The sequence below is a fragment of the Rissa tridactyla genome, chromosome 9 (assembly GCF_028500815.1).
Source record: "Rissa tridactyla isolate bRisTri1 chromosome 9, bRisTri1.patW.cur.20221130, whole genome shotgun sequence".
Taxonomy (NCBI): Eukaryota; Metazoa; Chordata; class Aves; order Charadriiformes; family Laridae; genus Rissa; species Rissa tridactyla.
The window spans coordinates 34,765,531-34,786,367 of record NC_071474.1 but is presented as its reverse complement, the minus strand read 5'-3'; the positions used below and the strand labels follow the sequence as shown (position 1 = coordinate 34,786,367).

At 39.4% G+C, this 20,837-nt stretch overlaps 1 protein-coding gene across 6 annotated transcripts in view; it reads left to right on the top strand.

The window, feature by feature from the left end:
• Nucleotides 1-4,446: 4,446 nt before the first annotated feature.
• ATRX (ATRX chromatin remodeler) overlaps nt 4,447-20,837 on the top strand; it is an 84,723-nt gene continuing 68,332 nt past the window's right edge. For 2 of the 6 annotated variants that reach the window (XM_054214056.1, XM_054214055.1), the window contains exons 1-4: nt 4,449-4,678; nt 15,996-16,108; nt 18,510-18,565; nt 19,157-19,209. In XM_054214056.1, the coding sequence (XP_054070031.1) occupies nt 4,659-4,678; nt 15,996-16,108; nt 18,510-18,565; nt 19,157-19,209 (242 nt within the window). In that variant the 5' untranslated portion in view covers nt 4,449-4,658. Of the gene's footprint in view, nt 4,679-11,319; nt 11,462-15,995; nt 16,109-18,509; nt 18,566-19,156; nt 19,210-20,837 lie in introns of all 6 variants that reach the window. The other 4 variants (XM_054214057.1, XM_054214058.1, XM_054214062.1 and 1 more) reach the window with 4 other exon arrangements.

Genomic DNA, 20,837 nt, shown 5'->3' with positions numbered 1-20,837 from the left:
ATCTCTGGACTACTATGCCTGTTGTTTATTTTCCTGCCCTGTTCGTACAATGCTTCCAATAAACTTTAAGGTTGGTTGTAATTCAGTCATTAGCAATGCAGGTAAAAGTCTTACAAATCTCATTCTAAAGTTGTAATGTTTTTTCTTAAACGTTCAGACTTGTTTTCTGACGTGGTACATGCTTTTTAGAGGGATAGGATAAAGTATCTAATTATTTATTGACTAACTTTAGACAGTTGCATATCATGCTGACTGATGGTGGAGACACGTTGACTTCCACTTAAGGTGGTATACAGGTTAAGAGTTTTGGGTTTTTCTCTTTTTCCATGCTGACATATGAAATGAAAATAATGCTTACTTTTTCCAACAGTTTTTCTGCTCTCTAGGCTGAAACTGAAGTGCATGGAGGACGGAACAAGTGTGATAGTGGAGCAAAGGAAGTTTGAGTGCTTGCAAGGACCTGTAGCTGATTTAGAGAGGATGCAATTCTAGAAAGATTTAACTTGTGCAGCACTTGAGAGGTAATGGCTAGCTATAATTAGTACCCAAAGTGATTCTTTGGGACCATTGACACGTGCATCTCACTAACTAGTTAGTACAAAGGTGGAAGAGACAATGCATTTGAGAACTGGTTTGCTAAAACTGGGAGTTTGATGAGGCCATCTCATTTAGAAAGTGAGTCATTCAAGAGCTCAGAAGTACTGTAAAAGCTAACCTTTTAGAGAACACTTATAATAAAAGGAGGAAATGCTCTATGCTGTAGCTGAAAATGGACTGTGTGGTTTCATTAATGTAGCTGGCCTCAAAGACTACTGCTTTTTCTGCTCTTGAGTAGGGGCTGTGGTGCATTTAAAAATTATTTTGGGGATAATAGCTAGGAATAATTCAGGGAGCTCTCTGAGGTAAGCCCAAAGCAAGACAGTAAATCTAATTGGATTAATCTAGGTAAGGGTTTGTGTTATCTACAATTTACTGGAAGCTCCTGTCTTCAAACCACTCTAGTGTTCAGCGCAGAGCATGCTTCATAATGGTGGTGCCTAGTAGTCATTCCTGCAGATAAGTCTTTCACAGAGATGCTTTGGAAGCACGTGCTCTTCAGGGGCAGAGCTGCTTAGTCCTCCAGCAAGATGGAAATTGTGCTCAGCTCTGCATCTGCTGTGTATGACTTGGTGCTTGTGCAAATAACCTTAATTAATCCCTTGGGTGGTGATGTCCGTGTGGCCGACTGTACATAGGCAATTGTGTGATTAAGATACACATTCAGACATGAGGGTAAGAACAACTGAAACCTTTTGGCAGGCAATGGGACAGCCATCAGTGTCTGGGGAATGTGATGAGATGATGGCTGCCTACACAGATGGCTGCCACTAGTAGAAAAATGTAGATGCTTTTATGGTCATGACTACTGGGACATCTAACTAAACGTACTGCAAGGTTTTTTCTAAGCCTTGTTAAGAAAGTGTAAAAGTAAGCAAAACTGTGACTTTTTATTCCTAGTCTATATTCTTGACAAAGTAGAAGTTTGCGAAGTACTGAAAAAAGTCAATTGCTTAACTTCCTAAACATTTGGAACATCCAAAGAAAATCAAATACCTGAATCGCTTATGCTTGTTTGGATATACCGCCTATGACATCGCATTATGCTAGATCATGGCATCTTTTAGCCAAACTCTATCGTGAGAAAAGAATGGCCTGTAGTGTTCCTTTATGGCTTATTGGCAATGGTTTCTGATAGTGTGTTTTAAAAGTTATCCAGTCTACAGCAGAAAATCACTTATGCTGCAATCAGACTTTTTAAAGAAGTTAAAATTTTTAAGTGCTTTCATCTGTTATAAGAAATTAATTCTCACAAAGGATTTGGAAAAGCACTGGCACTTTGTTTCTTGATTGGACCTTGTTGTTTACTGCTTTCTCATGCTGAAAAGGTTTAATTATCAAATACAAGCCGCCACTAAACTGATTCTACACCATCACTTTGAACTTTTTAAGGGGTATAGAATAACAGCAAAACGAAGAACAAACCCAAGCTCTTGAGTAAGCAGTTGTCTGTTTACAGTTTTTATCATGCTTTTTTGTCTGACAAATAGAGAACGAGTTTGCACATAATCTATTCCATTTAAAAGCTCAGATCTTGACCATTCCTATAAAATGAATTTAAGCATAGCGTTTTATTGTTCTGGATTAATTGTGCTACTTTTACTACAGATAATAATCTGAAAAAGATGTATATGTAGTTTGTATTTCTAGGTCAGGAGCACGTAAAGTTATTAAAATATTCTCTTGTCAGTTGGTAACTATACATGTCTTTCAGCCATTTTTCTTAAAAGTAGGCTAATATCTACTTAAGAAAACTAATTACTATCATTAGGGGGGGGGGGGAAATCTGTGTGATGAGACTCTACAGTGGCCCTTGGTTTGTCCTGCAAACCAAGCTCTGAATCCTCATTCTTCCAGGTATATTGGAGCAGGCAGTGGTGTCCGCTAGTGGAGTGCTGGGGGAAGGGGTCCTGTGTGCTGGGGGAACTTAACTGTGGGTGTTAGATGTGCAGAATGTTTCTCTACAGGTGCACGCAGCCTCTCTCCATTCGCAGATTGCCCTGTGCTTCCACAATTTGTTTTTTGACAGCCTCATGATACTGTCAGGTTTTGTCTTCTGGAGTAATTGTCGGGAGATGGGAACGTTTCCATTCTTCCTTTATCTTGACTTTTCTCACAAGTTTTCTTTTTCATGTGCAACTTTACGTAGAAGTTGTGAATTGGAGGCAATTAAACGGTTTGATTTTTTTTAAAAACTGCTTTTAAATACCTGCTTCTATCTCCTAAGGAAATAGTAAAAGAAAAAAATGTTATAGAGTAAAAGTAATAAATACATATACTACTGATTTAGAATAAATACATATATTAGACTATAAAGAAGACTAGATCCCTTGAAGAGGGAAAATAAATGTTTTGTGTTCTTATTTTAATCACATAATTGGAATACTAATGCAGAGCTAAGAATAGGTAAGGCTTCTGGTGTAGTTCATCTGTCTGGTGGCAAAAAAATGGAATAGCTTTTTGCAATTTTTTTTAATGGAATTTGTAGCAGTCATTTAACACTTTTTTTTTTCCCTTCTAAAATCTAGTTAGAAGGCAGGTGATGCTTTGGTCTTCTAAAACTATAGCATTGACCATGAGATGGCATTTGTTAACAAAGCTGCTGTTAAATCTGCTGTTTGGTATTACTCTAATTCAGCAAATACAGGATGCAGTTCTTGGGTAGTATGTTAAATTCTAAAGCAAATTCTGTTTAGACCAGTTTGTAGAATTTCCCTGGGATGTGTAAGCTTGCATGTGCCAAAGTGCAAAAATGCTATTTATTCTGTTATCATTGCCTTTTAGAATGAAATAGATACGAAGGAATAGTTATACTTAAGATGACAAGGCTTTCACTTACAATTTTTTTCTTGTATTTCACACATTGCTTTATGAAACCAGGTGAGTTGGTACTTTTTTTTAAATTTCTGTAGAAAAACATTAATTTTCAAAATTGGTTATCTTTATCATAAGGGAGTAATACTTGTGCCACCTGTTTCAGATTCTGTGTGGTACCGGACTTGGTTTTGATGGTCTGTTCTGCTTAATTCGTGTGGGGAGACGGAAGTTTCCATGAAAACGCCGGCCTGTGGAGCTTGGGAGCCTTCTCACGAAAGCATGTAGCTTGTTTCCCTCTCAACAGGGATATATTCCAGTCCTTTTCATATAGATTTTAACATCTGATGGGAATGTAGAAGCTGCTAGTATAAGCAGGGAAAATTATCTTGGCATACTTATGTGAAGCTGCCAACGATGTTTCCTTATCTAATGAATTTGCTGTTTTTAAAAAAAGCTCTAGCAAAGCTGGGCTTAAGTGATGTTCTTGCTAGCATTGTAACTCGGGTGCTGTTCAACCTTGATAATTCTCAGTAGAGCTGACATTCGTATCTTGCTCTTTATGCTGTTGTTGGGAAATGCTCTCCCCTAAAGCTTGATTCTGCCCTGCGCAGCTTGAGTCAGTGGCTGACCCCCACAGAGGGTTAGGGTGGTGCTGGTGTTAGGGTTTGGCTGTCATCGCTGTGTTACTCTTCGGATGGCAGGTGTATTTAAATGCCGTGATCAACTCGATGGTGTTGAATCCAGGTTGTGTGATCGCCCAAAGCTGGGGTGCTCCGAGGATGGAGGTGGTGGCTGGGGATGGGGTGAGACCGGACCCTGCGCCCGGCTCCCGCTGCAATGGCGGAGGCCATGGGGCGCCTGTAGGCGGGAGCCTCCTGCTGGGCAAAGTCGTCAATACACTTTGTTTTGAAATGATGTCACGGGACTTGGTGCGTGACGTCAGGCTCCTGCCGGTGATGTAACCCTCCCTCTAGCCAATCGGAGCGGGGAAGGTTGGGACGGTGACGTGAACGACCCTAGCAACAGGCCCGGTCGGAGCCGCCCAATTAGAAAATCGCTGGGGGCGGCGAGGAGCCAATGGGAGTCGGCGAAGGAAGAAGGCGGCAGGAGGCAGGTCTCCCTCAGCCTCCCTCCGATAAGATGGCGGCGGAGCTTGTGATGGTGGCAATAACGGCTTTGTCTCCGTCCAGCGCCTGAGCCCGGTTCCGGCCCGGCCGGCCGCACCGAGCAGCGGCAGCGGAGACATGACCGCAGAGCCCGTGAGGTACGGCCCGGAGCCCGCCCATGACGGGGGGAGCGGCAGCCGCTGCTGGCGGGCGGCCTCCGCCGCTGCACCACCCGCCTCGGGCCGCGGCCCGGCAGCGGGTGTGGGGCGGGGACGGGCCTGGGGCGGCGGGGGATGGCGCGGCGGGAGGCGCGGGTAGGTAGCGTAGCGTAGGGTTGGGGTGGGGGGGGCCGGGGACGGCGGCGGCCGGGCCGTCACCTCGCCGCGGCCCGGCGCTTGACCAGCGGCGGCACGCACGCCCCTCCTCCCCGGGAACGGCGGGGTCGGGGCCGGGCCCGGGCCCGAGGGGCGTGTAGGGCTGTCCCGTCCCGTTTCGGCGGGAAGGCCCGGAGGGGCGGGGCCGCCATCGCCCGCCGTGCCCCCGCCGCGGGGATGTGCCCTCCGTTTGTCCGCCCCCGCCCCACGTGTTTGCGCTGTAGTAAAAGTCCTTCCATCCCGCCGATCCCCCCCCGTGAGGGGTCTGTTTTCACGCTGGTTTACAAGCATCTCCCTTTACCTTTGCAGAGCAGTGTCCTGCCGTGTTATGCTCCTATTTTGCTGCGTAAAGTAAGCAAGCTGACAAAAAAACCCCGAGTAAAGTCAGTGTTCAGAAAAACGCCATGTTCAACTATTAATCAATAGTTGGCATTGTGTGCTTTCAGTTTATCGGTATCTCAAGGGGTCTGATGAACAGGCCATCAACCGCAAATACTCCAAATGCCTGAGGCACTATATAAACAATAAAGTATTGTCACTTGACCCTCACGAATGTTGCACATATCATCAAAATCAAACAGTGTTAGGAAAGGGAAGCGTCGTGCTGTCTTGATCACTGAGCTTTGGATAAAGTTTTTTCTCTGGTCATATTTGTGTATCTTTACCACACGGTTTTAGACTTATTTTGAGTAATTCATAACTTCTGTTTAGTTCCAGCCAAAAGTTAAACGGATGGTAGTTCTCTTGTGTATTGCTTGATTTTAAAGCCTTAACGTTTCTGAGAAAGTAATGCATATGTCATCTACTTCTAACAGAAAGAGATTTTTAAAAGACTATAATTGTTATTGATGTTGATCACGTCTTGGATGCAAGTCATGAGTATCGCAAATATACATTATTTGGTGCATGACTTCCCAACAAAGTTAGCAGTTTGTTCTGCGTATGTTTTCTTCCTTATTTTGTAAGATAGGGGTTGCCCATCTCTCCCCCTTTCTCACTCCTACTTTTTCCCCCCTCTGTGTTCTTAATGTATTTTGACAGGTTAAACCACATTTGTGTTGGATTGATTATTTCATGTATAGACTAAAATACTAATTAAGGGGCTTTCTCCTTTTTCTTCACCAGTCCCCGAACATCAAGGGTAGAGTTTGATTTTTGTATAGCAAAAAGATCCAGCTTACTAATATTTATTATGACTGTAGAACAGTCAATTAGTATTATATATTCTGAAAAATGCTTTTTCATTTTGCTTTCTATTTTACTGTGACTATTGTGTTTTGTTCTCTGTTTTCCCATATTCTGCTTTATTGTTTTTTGAACCACTTGCTCCTGGTCTACATTATGAAGATTTTGTACTTAACTCTTTCCATATTCTTATGTTGTCATTAGTGCAACAATTAGTGTTGCTACTAAGGGTCTGCTTTAGTTGGTGCTTCAGTAGAAGAGGATACAGAAACTCATACATTTTGCATGCAATTTTTCAGATTACCTGTAGACAGAAAGGTAAATTGTATTATTTGAGATTATTTGTAATCTTGAAGATCAAAAAGTATGTACAAAATAGATGTGAGATTGTATGTAGTCTTTGGGTTGGATCTGTCCCATGTAATAAGCAGGCACTGCAACAAACTACTTTTAAGTAGGTGGACATAATATTTTTTTTTTTGGATGCTCCAAACTTTTCTTCTGTTTATGAACTCAGTTCTCATTCAGTCTAAATGTTTTTTGTAATTCTCATCCCGTATAGAGCTCATCTTGAATGGTTTGGTTTTTTGGAAGAGCGGTGCTCTTCTAGGAAGTAGGCATGACATTGTAGGGTACTATGGTTTCAGGGTTATAAGCTGATGAATACTTTGCATGGGCTTTTTCTTATTTTCTGTCAATTCAAGTTCTACTTAAAATTGGAGTTGGAGAGAGCAAGAGGGAAAAGAAAATCACACAGACACATTCTTTCTCTCTCTCCTTTGTTCCAATTTCCCACAAGTCCTGTTGGCCTGTCAGCTGCCTGCATTTCTGTCACCCTGCACAGTCACCCCTACACATTCGTTTCATCTTCTCTTATCTGTAGTTTTGCTCATGTAAGACGCATACAGAAATAAAACTGGGAGATTGTTGTTAGAATTCTTTGGAAGATGTGCAAACAATAGAATTTTGATGGAAAATCTTTTCCCAGCTGTTCTGGAATATAGACTTACACTGTTTAAAAGGAGAGTAATCAATCAATACTAGCCTGCTAGCTATGAAGTTTTAAACTTTTGTTATATGCAATACTTTCATTGAATATTGAGAACCTAGGAGTCTCCCACCACCAGGATGAGAAGTTTGGGATGTTGAAAAACGTGATGAAAACTGGAGTAACTTACTAAGAAACTTAAAAAAAATAACAATGCGGCCTCTGTAAAAGGTTTATAAAGACTTCTCTACAGCTTTTGCCCAAAAAACCAATCGGTTCCTACATTGTACAAAATAAGCACAACAATAGAAAAAGAAAACAACTTTTGAATCTTACTCACTTGAACCATCTGGTAGTCAATGTTGTGATACTAGATTTTTTTAAGTTGGCAAAATAAACTTCATGTTTTTAATGATTCAGACTTTGCAAATTTCGGTATGATAATATGGTAGCTTGATCTTAACGTTTTTGTTAATTTTTCTGCATTTTTGAGTCACCTGAATGTCTTATTCTATGTGATATTATAGGATTGTTTGAGGCATGTTTTTTAATGCCATAATAATCTAATTGGAAGTAAGTCAGTAGCAATCTTACATATTGTCCGAAGGTACAGTGCAAGTTAGCTGTCTTTTACACAGTCATGTGGTAAGCAGATTCTTTGACTCTTCCCTCAAGAAGGGGCGCTGTCATCTTCTGTGTCAGGTGTGCCCCAGAGCCAGTGTGTTTGCACTAATTAAATGAAATTCTCTAAGAGAGGAACTTACGGTGGTGACTTCATTATTTCTGTTTTAGTACAATACTGTCTCTGTTTGGGTTTTGTAAGCTTTGTGTCAGGATCTCTGTAGAGCTTGACTGAAGGTATCTTCATTTGCTGTGAGACAATTTGGTGTCACAAGGGGGTGTATAGTACAAATTCAGTAGTAGGATGGCCTTACCATTGTGGAAATTGAAATTCCCAGTACCGTTATAGATGAGCAGTTGCACTCTCTGCTTGAAGAGGGGAAAAGTTAGTGCTTTTTACATGGATATACCTCACCAAAAGAAAGTATCAAAAATAATACTAAAATGTGCTGTATTCACCATAAAAACAAATGCCTGCAGTCCGTGACAAAGTAAGTTTTTTAAATTGGATCCCTAGATGTGTCTTTTATAAGCAGGAAAGCCTAAGGATACCACTGAACCTCATGAAATCACATTTCGTATCACTGGAGCTCAGCTTGTGCCTGCAGGTGACTTGGAAACATAAATCAGTTCATAGATAGGTCAGCTGCAGGTTGTTCCAGTAGCGAGTCAGGAGGAGAAAGAAGAAATTGAAGAAATTCAGTAGCAAATATAATGCAAGGTTTTATATTGATGTTAAAAGGTGGTAGGTAAAGTGCCCTGATTTACTAAAGGAAGAGTGTAAAGCTTTCGTAATTTGTTATAACGTCTTGCCACCAGGCAGTTATCATTCAAGATGGATGATGGATTGATGGATGTTGATTTGCTTGTTGTATTTTTTTTTTAAATTTAGAAAAAGAGTGAAACCTTGAAAAATTCAAGAACTTGATTATGCAGGATGTTGACCAATTTCAGCTTTATTGCCATTTTTGCAGTTTATTTGCAAGTCTGAAAGCTGCACAGTTGTAGAAATTTCTGTCTTATTAGCTCTGTCCAACTGTAGGTCTTTATGGGTTCAGCTGTAGAAGCCTTGTTGGGCAAATACACCTACTGTGTAAAGCAAACCCCCCAAAAATTAGGCAATAAATTCAGGACTGACAGTGGGGCAAACTGACGTGACTTTTCATCATGTGAAGTAAAAAACTGTGCTTCAGATGGACTACAACCCTTAAAACCTCTAGCAAACGTGATTGGAAATATCTGGGAGACTTGAAGCTACACACTTTAATTCTTAGGCAGAGTTTGTAATGAATGATGTCTCATTGAGAATCTGTGATTGAACTCCAGGAAGCAAAAGGCAAATGAAGCAAAAGAGAAGGTGGTTTTAGAGTTAGAGGGACATGATGCTATTGGATGTGGAGGCCTTCTCTCCCTTTAAACAAAGCATCTTTAAGGCTTTTAAATACAGCTTTCTATTTTGTATGTTATATATGCTAGTTTGAACTTCCTTTCCTGAATCACTGTAGTAAGGTATTGACTTAGCCATGATTTTTGTCTCATAAAGGTGAAAATACTGTATTTAGATTTTTCAAGTGGTTGACTTCAGTCTTTTTTAGCTTCCAGATGATTTTGCCATCAAAGTTACAGACTTCTATGTGGCATTCAAACCAACCTAACAATGAGATTGTGTCTTAGTTTTTTTTTCTTTAATTTTTTTTTAGCTCCCATTAAAGAAACACATCAAAAAACAAAGAATTTTTCACTTTTTAGTGAAGCATGGTAACTCCTAGCCAAACCCTGATATGGTTGTTTGGATAGCACCTTAACAAAAAGAAATTGTGTAATCTTCCTTGAACAGAATAAGCAGAATAAGGGGTCTCTTAGTGACTTTTAACCATTGCTTTTTCATTCCCCTTGTGTGTCTGGAGGAAAATAATTCTGTTTACTTGTCTGAACCTGGTATGGTGTACTTAAGCTCCAAAGTTACTTCAGCCTGTGTCTTCAACTGGATGGTATGGCTTGATTAAGCCCCTGTGAATTTAAAGTCATTTCTAAACAAAGTAAAAGAGTGAGTCTGTGTTAACGAAGTCGTAAGCATGGAATCTTTGAGTTTGAAGAAGTGCTAGATGCCTGCATCTCTTCTCAGTCAGAGCTTTGGTATTCAGGTGTTTTCTGACTGTATCTGATTTAATAAGTGTAATGTTGTACGGTTCCATCTAAACATCTGAGAACTTTTTTACAGTGAGAATGGTCAAACACTGGAACTGGTCGCCTAGAGAGCTTGTGGAGCCACCGTTGGTGGAGGTACTCAGAACCTGACTGGATGTATTTCTGGATGACCTCCTGTAGCTGTCTCTGCTTTTGCTGGGAGGTTGGACTAAGTGATTTCCAGAGGTCCCTTCCAACCTAGATGATTCTGGGATTCTTGGTGTCATTTGCCTCACCAACTAATTTTGCTGCTGCGTGATCATTCAAGCTCACATAGTGTATTGCTGCCACTGAAGTTATAGTCCCTTCCTCCCCAGCTTGGGCTATCATCACCTCTTCTTGCAGAAACATTTGTACCAATGAGCAGTGACCTGGATTAGGGAAATTATCTAGAATTGGTAGAAGAAATGGCTACTTTCAATATGGATCAGCTTCTGTGCATAGGTTAAAACAAATACTCGTACTGATGTGGAAGAGAAAGGAGAGAACTGAGGGTGTAGGTGGCATCGTGTGTGTGTGTTGGGGCACGAGGGTTTGCATCCTGTGGCAGTAGAGCTGGTTCATGCCAACTTGAGCAGATTGTGTGAATCCTGATTGTAAAGCCTCACTTATTTTGGCATAATTGGTGTATCAGTATAAATAAGTTATAAAAATATTAGTCTGATTTGGGCTGTACAATATCATGTTGCTTTGCCCTTGGAAAACCACTGTTGAGTTAAAAAACAAACAGTAGGAACTGGTCTGTTTCTCCACCTTTGTAAAACCATATTGTTTTACTTGTCCAATGGATACAGTGGTAGGCTGATTTTATTTTCTGGTTACGTATTTTTTTCAGAGAGAAGTAGGTTTCTTTGCATGTTGCAGGTATATTCACTCCCCTTCAGATTAGGGATAAGAAAATAAGAAACTTCTGTTGTAGGTTTTGTCGTCTTTCACTCTTTACAGTGGTCTTAGGCTATTTGATTCGTGTGTGTTCAGCCACAATATCGATACATTTCATATGAAATGACTATGTAGGCTCTGCTCTTGTAACTGAAATCTTTGAATTGGGGTAAGTCTAGTACTTTTCCTTCTCATGAAGAAAAACTTCTATGAAGATTTGTAGGTGACAGAATACTGTCCTGATTGTATCAAGGCTTAGGAAGTATGAAAAGAAGTTACATACTTTTTTGGGGGAGGGGGGCGGAAAAAAGGATGCCTAGTGTGAGTTCTGAAATTTTGTGTTGAATTAAATTACATCAGTTTCAGCTTTATTTACTATAAAACAGTAATTGTCAAAGGTGGTCATGTTTGTAACACATTAGACATAGAAATGCTTTAGAAAAATATGTTGTGACCTCCTTCAGAACTTTGGGTTCATGCATATTAGCATCTGAATTAAGAAGTGCATTTTTGAAAGCTGTTTCCAGATTGTCTTTGCTTATTAGTTTTGTTGATAATGCAGGGGGTCGTTGGAGTGCACAAACTGGATTCCTTCTGTGTGGAACTAAATGGAGAGATGTGCTTCAGCATTCTTGATGTGCTCCAACTGCTAGTGCTTGTTCAGTCTGCAGAACCGGACTAAGCCTAGTTTGGCTTGCTGAAATGTGTGTAGCATGGATATTGGGTCATCAGCACCAAACTCTTCTGTGTTCTGATGTGGACACGGTCTTTTTCTTTCTCTTCCTCTTCCCACAGTCTTAATTAAAATATCCAGAATTCTGCTGTGGGCTGTTGGATTTCTACCATTCACATGGGCATACAATCTGAAGCAGAGGATAGTAGTCTACAGACCGGCGGTTTAAAAGCACGCTTGGTTTTATTTTTCTTTAATTTTTTTTTCCTAAGGATTGTTTAATTTTGTCTGCTTAATACTTGTTCTGCAGTATTTTATTTCAACTTCAAAAGTGAAAAATGATTTGACTTAACTTGAAGCAACTGTAGAGATTAATTTAAAAAACTTGTGCCCTTGAACTACTTTAAAAGTTTAAACATAGAAAAATTTTAGGGAAGTGTTAAACTTAAGGAAGGTGAGTACTTAAGATAGGAAAAATTTAGGAAAAGCGTATTTGTCAGCATTGACATAGATGAAAAGCTGGAAAGCACTCCTGTTTCACCGACTTTCAGGAGCCACTTGAAATTCAGATGAGGGACATTGAATTAGACTAAAAGTTGATAGGATCTTCTGGAAGAATGAGAAATTAATTTGTTTAAAGAAAATACAGTTTTAAAACTGTTCTTCCAGATGTTAACAATAACAGGGACATTCCCCACTTATGTTTTTGAAGTGTCTGAAGAAAGTAGATAGAAACTGAGCACAATAACAAGGTTTTTCTAGTGTAGTTTCACAGTATAATCCAAAATTAATTTAATTTCCAGGCAATAAAATCTGAGTAGGGTAATGAGAAATAAAACTAAACCCTAAAACACCTTCCCCCATCCCTCCCTTTTTCTGGGATCAACTTCACGCTTGATTTCTCTACCTCCTGCTGCCGAGTGGCACAGGGGGATGGGGAATGGGGGTTGCGGGCAGTTCATCACATGTTGTCTCTGCTGCTCCTTCCTCCTCACACTCTTTCCCTGCTCCAGTATAGGGTCCCTCCTATGGGAGACAGTCCTCCATGACCTTCTCCAACATGGGTCCCTTCCATGGGTGCAGTCCTTCAGGAACAGACTGGGTCCCCCGTGGGGTCGCAGGTCCTGCCAACAAACCTGCTCCAGCGTGGGCTTCTCTCTCCATGGGTCTCCAGGTCCTGCTGGGAGCCTGCTCCAGTGCGGACTCTGCACAGGGTCACAGCTTCTGTCAGGCACCCACGTGCTCCAGCGTGGGGTCTTCCATGGGCTGCATGTGGCTATCTGCTCCACCATGGACCTGTGTAGGCTGCAGGGGGACAGCCTGACTCACCATGGCCTTTCACCAGGTGCAGGGGAGTCTCTGCTCTGGTGCAGAGCACCTCCTCTCCCTCCTTCTTCACTGACCTTGGTGTCTGCAGAGTTGTTTGTCTCACATATTCTCACTGCTCTCTCGGGCTGCTGTTGCCCAGCTTTTTTTTTCCCCCTTCTTAAATATGTTATCCCAGAGGCACTAGCATCGTTGCTGATGGTAGTGCATTTGCATTAAGTATGTTGTGTCTAGATCAGGACACCACCTGTCCCTTCACTTTTCTTCTTATAAAGTCTATTGATTTGTAGAATCATTTAGCCTAGTAATGTGATTTGCATATTACATACTTTTTTTTTATCCTAATAAGGGCTAGGCATTTACTGTTTAAGATTACAGCACTTGCTCTGAATTTAGGTAAGAAATGGTATTCTTCTAAGATAGTTTCCCAAGGTCACAAATCAGGTTCATGGCCAAACCAATAATAGTAGGACACCTTTCCTTTCTTTCCTGTTTTAATTAGGCTAAACGGTGTTGAAATAGCTCTGGACTGATGGTGAAGCCAGTTGCTTAGAACATGCAAGCCTGAAAACTCCAGTAAATAGTGTAGGGACTGTTGCTGTATAGTAGAGGGAGGCTGCTTGTTTCACTTAGTGCTTCCGAGATGGTTGTAAATTTTTAGGCTCCTATGTTTTTTTGTTTTGTTTTAAACGCACATTTTATAGGTTGTGATCAATTTAATAGTGAGTATTAATGTATTACAAAGAAATGAGGATTTTGCAGTAGAAGCTTTAAAAAAGATTGTAGATAATATGTTCTCAACTATAAATGCATGACATAAAATTGCTTTTGTACAAAAACAGGTAAAGCACTGCCCTAAATTTAAATGTCTTTGTGGTGAAGTATAGTAAGCGTAACACCTTTACTTACATTTGACCTGATAGTCCTTAGTACAGGCTTATGTGCAAAATGCTGAATAATCAAGAGGAAAAGCAAGTTGAGAAGACTCTTTAGTGTTAGTCTGTAGATTTTTTTTTTTTTGATTGTTTGTCGGTATGAACATTTTCCTCTGAAATTATAATTTTAGGCTAGTTAGGATAAGGGTTAATAAATGTTCCAAGTGTTAGTCACAAAGACACATGCATACTATTCTGAATTTGTTTTGTATTGAGAACAATAATATTAAACTCATTTTCTTTTCTAAAATGTTGTTACCAAAACAAGTTATTTATGAACTAAGTGAGCAGAATTCCACATGTGGATTTTTTTGGTTTTACTACCAAAAATGTACTTTTTTTGCGGCCTTTCTGAATGTGCATTAGTTCTTCAGACCATCTGTAATGGATATAAAATCTCTTTATGTACTTTTACTATCAAATAATTCTGAACAACTCTTTAATTTTTTTTTTTTAAACTAAATGTGAATAAATTGTCATTAAATCTCCTTTCCAAAGCAGAGCATGCAATCTGTTAAAACTGAAGTGTACCATTATCATCTGTAATGTTTTCCAAGTATGCCCTCCATCCATGACAAAAAGGGAAGCCCAAGTTTAGGGACTGGCAGTTGTGTAGCAGCATGAGTTCAGTAATTAGAGGGAAAGACTTTTAAACAGATTGAGAGAGAAATTTTAAGATACACTTGAGAGTAAAACAGGCTTTGTTACCCACTTTTAAAGTTGCTCAAGTGAGTGATGGTATGTATGTAGCCTTGAAAGAAAAGTGTCCTGTAGTCATGCAGAAAATCTTTCCATTACAAAGTGCTGTTTTGTTTTATTTTGAGTACTTCAGAAGATTTAAAGAAATTACAGGTTTGGTTTTTTCTTTAAAAGGATGTTTTATGCTGGTCTATATGTGGTTATTTTCACTGGTTCAGATAGTCATTTGCATTAATGTGATGATACCCTTTCAGTCATTGCTCAAGAGAACATTCGCCTGCATGTCCTTCTTATAAAACAGGTGATTTTTATTTTTTTTTTTTAGCAATAACACTTAAATTGAAAGTCAGAAGTTAATAAATCGATGTGTTCAGAGAAATAGTAGAGATGGCAAAGGTGAGTGGATTGAGCTTCTGATAAGTATTCAAAAGTTGCTACAACCTGTACAACACAGGCAGAAAAATCTTACTTCTTGCTGTCAGAAGACTAGTTTGAAAGTAATGGGGAGATAAAAAGTGAAAAGGGTGAGAGCCTGTATCCTGTAACTGGGTTAATTTATGAAAGGTGTAGTGTAGTTCAGCAGTTTGAAAACCCATATGTAGCAGGCGATAAGGTGTGATGGCTCAGCCATATCAGCTGGCAGATTGTGGAGGACTGATAGTGTCCAGAGGGAAGCAGTGACAAACAGCGGAGACTGACAACTCTGGATATGGGCCTAAAAGGCCGACTGCTCCTGGCCTCAGGCAGTGCACTTGAGGCTAGGGAAAGGCACTTGTCTCAAGAAATTCTGAAAGCTTTGGGAGGAGAAAATCTGAAATAAACAACATACAATGAGAGGGAATAACATGTTGATTATGAAGCAGTATAGCTTTTTAACAAAAGCATAGGATAAAAGAGTCGTGTATGCACTCACTACAGTAAAAAGGCAAGACTAACATTTCCTGGTGTCTAAAACTGCCTAGTGAAAATCCCCAGGGTAGTATTTTTTTGTAAATTAATTAATACAAACATATCAAGAAATGATTCTACATGGCTGGATTTTGACAAAACTAATACAGGACCCAAAGTATATATGTACGTGGCTGATTTAATAGAAGCTTTGCATAAGGATGTAGATCTGTCATACTCAATGGACCTGTTTGTTTCTAAGGTTGTCGGTGCAATTCTGCTATTTGTAGTGTTTTATATCCTGAAAGGTTACATTTTAGGCAATAAAATAAAGATTTTATTATTTTACCTGTTCAGCTTCTGAGAAAATATAATCTTACATTCATTTTTCGTATTTTCGTGTCATAGCAGAATTACCACTCAGACTTCCTTGAATTCTGTAAATAATTTTAAACAGCAAAAAATATTTTAAATAGTAAAAACTATAGTTTTTACTATTTAAAATAGGCTTTTTCTTGTTGCTGTTAAGGGAGTCCTTGGTGCTTTCTTGTCAGTAAGGCTGCACCTATTATTTTCCTCAGGGTTTAACAAAATTGTATGTTTTTCTTGTTTGCTTTGGTGTTTTCTTGAAGAAGAGATTAAACATAATTCCTTTCAAGCTTGCTAAATTTGAGTGAGATATATAGGTAACTTCAAGTTTTACTTGTATTTTGACAGTGAAAGCAAGTTGAATACACTAGTGCAGAAACTTCATGACTTCTTGGCTCACTCATCGGAAGAATCTGAGGACGCAAACTCTCCTCCAGCATTATCTAAAAACAAAACTATAGGTAAAAAGACTTTTTTTTTTATTTTTAATGTATATATGATTCTAAAGTCAAATAACTTTGTGTTGTTACTTCACTATATCACAGTTCACTGGGGCAATTATGCAAAGTCCTAATGTGATTTAAGTGGCATGAAATTCAACAAGAGCAAGTGTAGGGTGCTGCACCTGGTGAGGAATAACCCCATGCACCAGTACAGGTCGGGGGCTGACCTGCTGGAGAGCAGCCTAGCTGAAAGAGACCTGGGAGTCCTGGTGGACAACAGGATGACCATGAGCCAGCAATGGGCCCTTGTGGCCAAGAAGGCCAATGGCATCCTGGGGTGGCAAGCAGGTCGAGGGAGGTCATCCTCCCCCTCTACTCTGCCCTGGTGTGAGGCTGCACATGGAGTGCTGTGTCCAGTTCTGGGCTCCCTGGTTCAAGAAGGACTGGGAACTGCTGGAGAGGGTGCAGCAAAGGGCTACCCAGATGATTAGGGGACTGGAACACCTCTCTTATGAAGAAAGACTGAGGGATTTGGGTCTCTTCAGTCTGGAAGAAGGACGGTTGAGGGGGGACCTTATCAATGCTTCTAAATACTTAAAGGGTGGGTGTCAGGAGGATGGGGCCAGGCTCTTTTCAGTGGTGCCCAGTGACAGGACAAGAGGTAATGGGCACAAACTTGAGCGTAGGAAGTTCCACCTAAACATGAGGAGGAACTTCTTTCCTGTGAGGGTGGCAGAGCACTGGAACAGGCTGCCCAGAGAGGTGGTGGAGTCTCCAACTCTGGAGACATTCCAAACCCGCCTGGACGCGTTCCTGTGCAACCTGCTCTAGGAGACCCTGCTCTGGCAGGGGGTTGGACTAGATGATCTCCAGAGGTCCCTTCCAACCCTATGATTCTATTTCTGTGCTAGGGGTTCCTTGTTCAGTTTTCCTGAATGTGTAAGGCTAGTATCTTGTTTTTTCTGCTGAAGTAAAGCTTTTGCAGTCCTTCTACTTGTGGAAAAAGTTCTGGAGATTATACTTTCATAATTATTTCGAAAAGATTTCTACGTGTAATCTGGAAACATTTGAAAACAAAATAATACTTCTGAAAAACCTTGAGTCCTACGCTAGGTCAAATTTGGTATTAGAAATTTTTACTTACAGGTTAGAAGTAAGTAATGAATTTTAAACATTTTGTTTTGGTTAGTTGCAAAAAGTGAAAATATTTCATGAGTACTGAGTAAAACTTGTTTCTAAATTTAACTAGGTTAAATCTGTTTCCTGGTTTAATTAGGACTGGATACAGGTGCAAAACCTTTTAGTCTCTACTGTTTAATGAGCTAAAAGTTGTGCTGAAGTGATGGAGTACAGGAGAATGAGAGTGTGTTGGCTGTGTTACGGAGTTTATTTTCGAACTTCTGTTGTCCTAAATAATGAACTTATATGGGTTTTCTGGTGTGCCGTTACTATCTTTTATTATTTTGTCTTGAGAGAGAGACTGCTGCTGTTGGTGCTAACCTCCTTGTGTCACTATCAAACTGAACTGTTAACATAGGAAAAAGAAACTATTCATGTGATACTTCAGCAGAATAATAAACTAAACTGTGGTGCAGTGGAAGGTGTCCCTGCCTGTGGCTTGGGGCTTGGAACTAGATGACCTTTAAGGTCTCTTCCAACCCAAACCATTCTGTGATTCTAGCAGAAAATTGATTGTTTTTCCAAAAACTGAAGTGTAAGGAATATAGTAAGTTGCAGTGCTAGCAGTCTTATGTTAAAATCACCAATGATCATGATACATATCCTGTAATTATGCTACCACTTCTGTCTTTCTCAGTAGTGCATCTATTAAAATATTACTAAGCCTTTTGAGCAACTTCATACAAGTATCATTGAATAACTGAACTTGAAGCTTTCCCTTCCATTACCTGGACTGGTGGATGGAACAGGTTCTAATAGGTTGCATGGCTTTAGGTTTTAAATTCCACAGTTCCCAAGATGGAGAAATGGGAATTCTCTATCATGTCCTGTATCAAATGGAATTTTTGTCTGTGGTTCCATGATCACAGATTTAATACTGTGTTTTTAATGTGAAGATGTGTAAGAGAAAATACTTAAACTAACCTCTTAGAGATTAAAAAAATGCACTAACTGTATTATTTCTTCATACAGCATTACACTTTAATTTCTTCAATATTTCTTCGACACTGGGAAGGCTGTCTTTTAGGCTGTCAGCAATTTAACTGAAAATAATTTCTAAATTATTTCTGTAAAATGTATGCTATTCAGTGGACTGTTGTTCTGTTGTGCAACAGTTGATCTCTGAAAGTCACACAGTCATCTTTATTCACACTGGTGAAACATAAACAATGCGATGATGTACAATGTGAAGAACTTTTAATATTTCTTGCATTTCACTGTCTTTAATTTTTCTCCATAGGTAAGAGTAGAGAACCTAAAAGTAGTCTGGCTTCAATGGAGAACAATAGAGAAGAGGTAGGAATAAAAATGCTTTTGAATTTTAGTTGCATGTCTAGTGCAGAATGGCTGGTATAGAAAATGCTAAATTCACTTTGTTGCAGTGGTCATGAGCTGTTCTCAGTCGGTTCTCCAGAAAGCTGAGAACTTCCAGCAGGTAGTGCAAGTGAGAACTGCAAGGAGAGAATTTCCTCAATGTCACGAAGACTCAGTGCTTGAGATACATGCAGTGTTTCTCTCTGAATGTCTCAACTTACAACAGTGCCCTCTCTTAATTTCTTTGAAGGTGTTTGCATAGGCAGGTTAGTCAGCGTTAGTGACTTAGCTGAGAGTTTGGCAACACCTATTTTTAAATCTGTTTTTAAGAGAATAATGACTTCTTGGAGTCTTACTACTGATCTGAAACTCCATAGATTTAGTTTAACTGAACTGGCATGACTGTTGAAATTGAGTGTCACTTTGCTAATGCTTTTCCTACCTTTTTTTTTTTTTGTAAGAGCGCTGGTGACTTCTGAGATGTGTTCTAGTTAATGTAACAAACTGTTTTTGTTGACAGGTCACTTGGTCACAAATGTGTTGACTTTTTGATTTTTTTTTTCTTGGTTTTAGGGCAGTAGTTCTTCAGAAAGAACCAAATCCTTAGGATCGTCACGTTCAAAAAGGTTGGTTTGGAAAATTTAAATAAATAAATTACTTTTTGGCATGTGAAACTGTACAAAAGTCCGTGCACTTTGCCTGATACTTTTAGTATACACCAGTATAAATCTAGTTATAAATCTAAAGTTAGCAGAGTGCTGGTAAAAAAATGCCTCATACTGCACTTAAAATTCAGACCATCTTTCGGGGTCAAAGGTTAAGATCATAAAGCTTGATTTTTATTAACAAAGGTAACAATATTATGTCTTCAGGACAAAAGGGTTTATACAACTGTTTCTTCACTCTTTCTATTCCTACATGCAGGATTCTTCCCAAAGTGTAAATTGGGTCATACAGAAAAAGGGTTTATTTACCTTACTGTTGGGAGACTGTGGAATCAAAATGTTTCTTTAAGCTGTCCTCTGCAGAAACTGCCGTTTGCTGTCTCTCTGCCTAATGCTTTTCTGCTTTTTGATTTAAAAAAGTATGGAGTTAACTGTTCACCAAACAGTTTGAACCTACAGGAGACAAATTATATGTGACCTAAGTAACAGCAAACTTACTCTAGCAAAACTCCTCATCTTTTGCTTTCAGCTGATGCTTATTCAAGTTATGTCCTTCATGATTTTTTTTTTTAAATCCCAGTATACTGTATAGATGGGTGAGCTCTCCTAAATGCATGATTTCAACAACTGCCTTCTTATTGTTCCTTAAAAGTGTTGTATATCTCTTTTCACTCTCCTTTTTGTTGAAGTTTATTTTATCACGTCTGCTGGAATTAAATAATACTCTTCATTCTCCTGTTTCTGTTTGTCTTGATTCATATTTGCAAGTGTGGTTTTATATTTGGCTTTAATTTCTCCCTCATATTCCGAATCCAGTGTTCTGCTGAACTCTTTCAATTTATATTATTTATACCCTCTTACTTTTTTGCTTCCTGTCTCATCACTAAAGGTATTTTCACTCATACATTTATCATACTGTGTCTGATACTGGCACAAACAATATCCTGCAATAGTTCATGTATTACCTTCAGACTGCTGAAAATTATGCTCAACGTTTTTGTTTTTTTCTTTCTTATTTTCTCCCTGCCTTGACATAGTAAATTCATTCATTTTAATGGATTCAGTTCTAAGTTATGTTTGTGTGAAATTCTGGCAACTGGTCTTTTTATTCAACACTCAGCTTTTTCATTTCTTTCTGCATTTCCTTTATTTCCTTGCAAGCATCTTTACTGCCAGGCTGCTTTTTGTCATTTGCTAATACCCGTGTGTTCTCTTTGTGCTGCCTGTTAAACTGGGAATGATGGATAAAATTTCTGAGCAGACATTCACTTGTGTTTCATTTAGGCTTTTTTCCTAAAAGTGTGACTTTCCTGCTTGCCTTCTTAAAAACACATGAAACCTTGATTTTACAAAAAGAAAATACGGCAACCCTGTGAAACAAAAATACTTTATTAGTATATCTTTTTATTTCACATAGGAGGGGAGAATTCCTGTTCCTAACAAGAAATTACAATTTGTTGTAATAACTCAGAGCATCCCACCTTATAATGTCTTAAATGAATTTAAAAAGAATATAGGTTTCCCCAGTTAATAGGGTGTTTTGCTTGCAAAGCACTAGGCTTACCTGTATTGCAATATGTAATATTTGT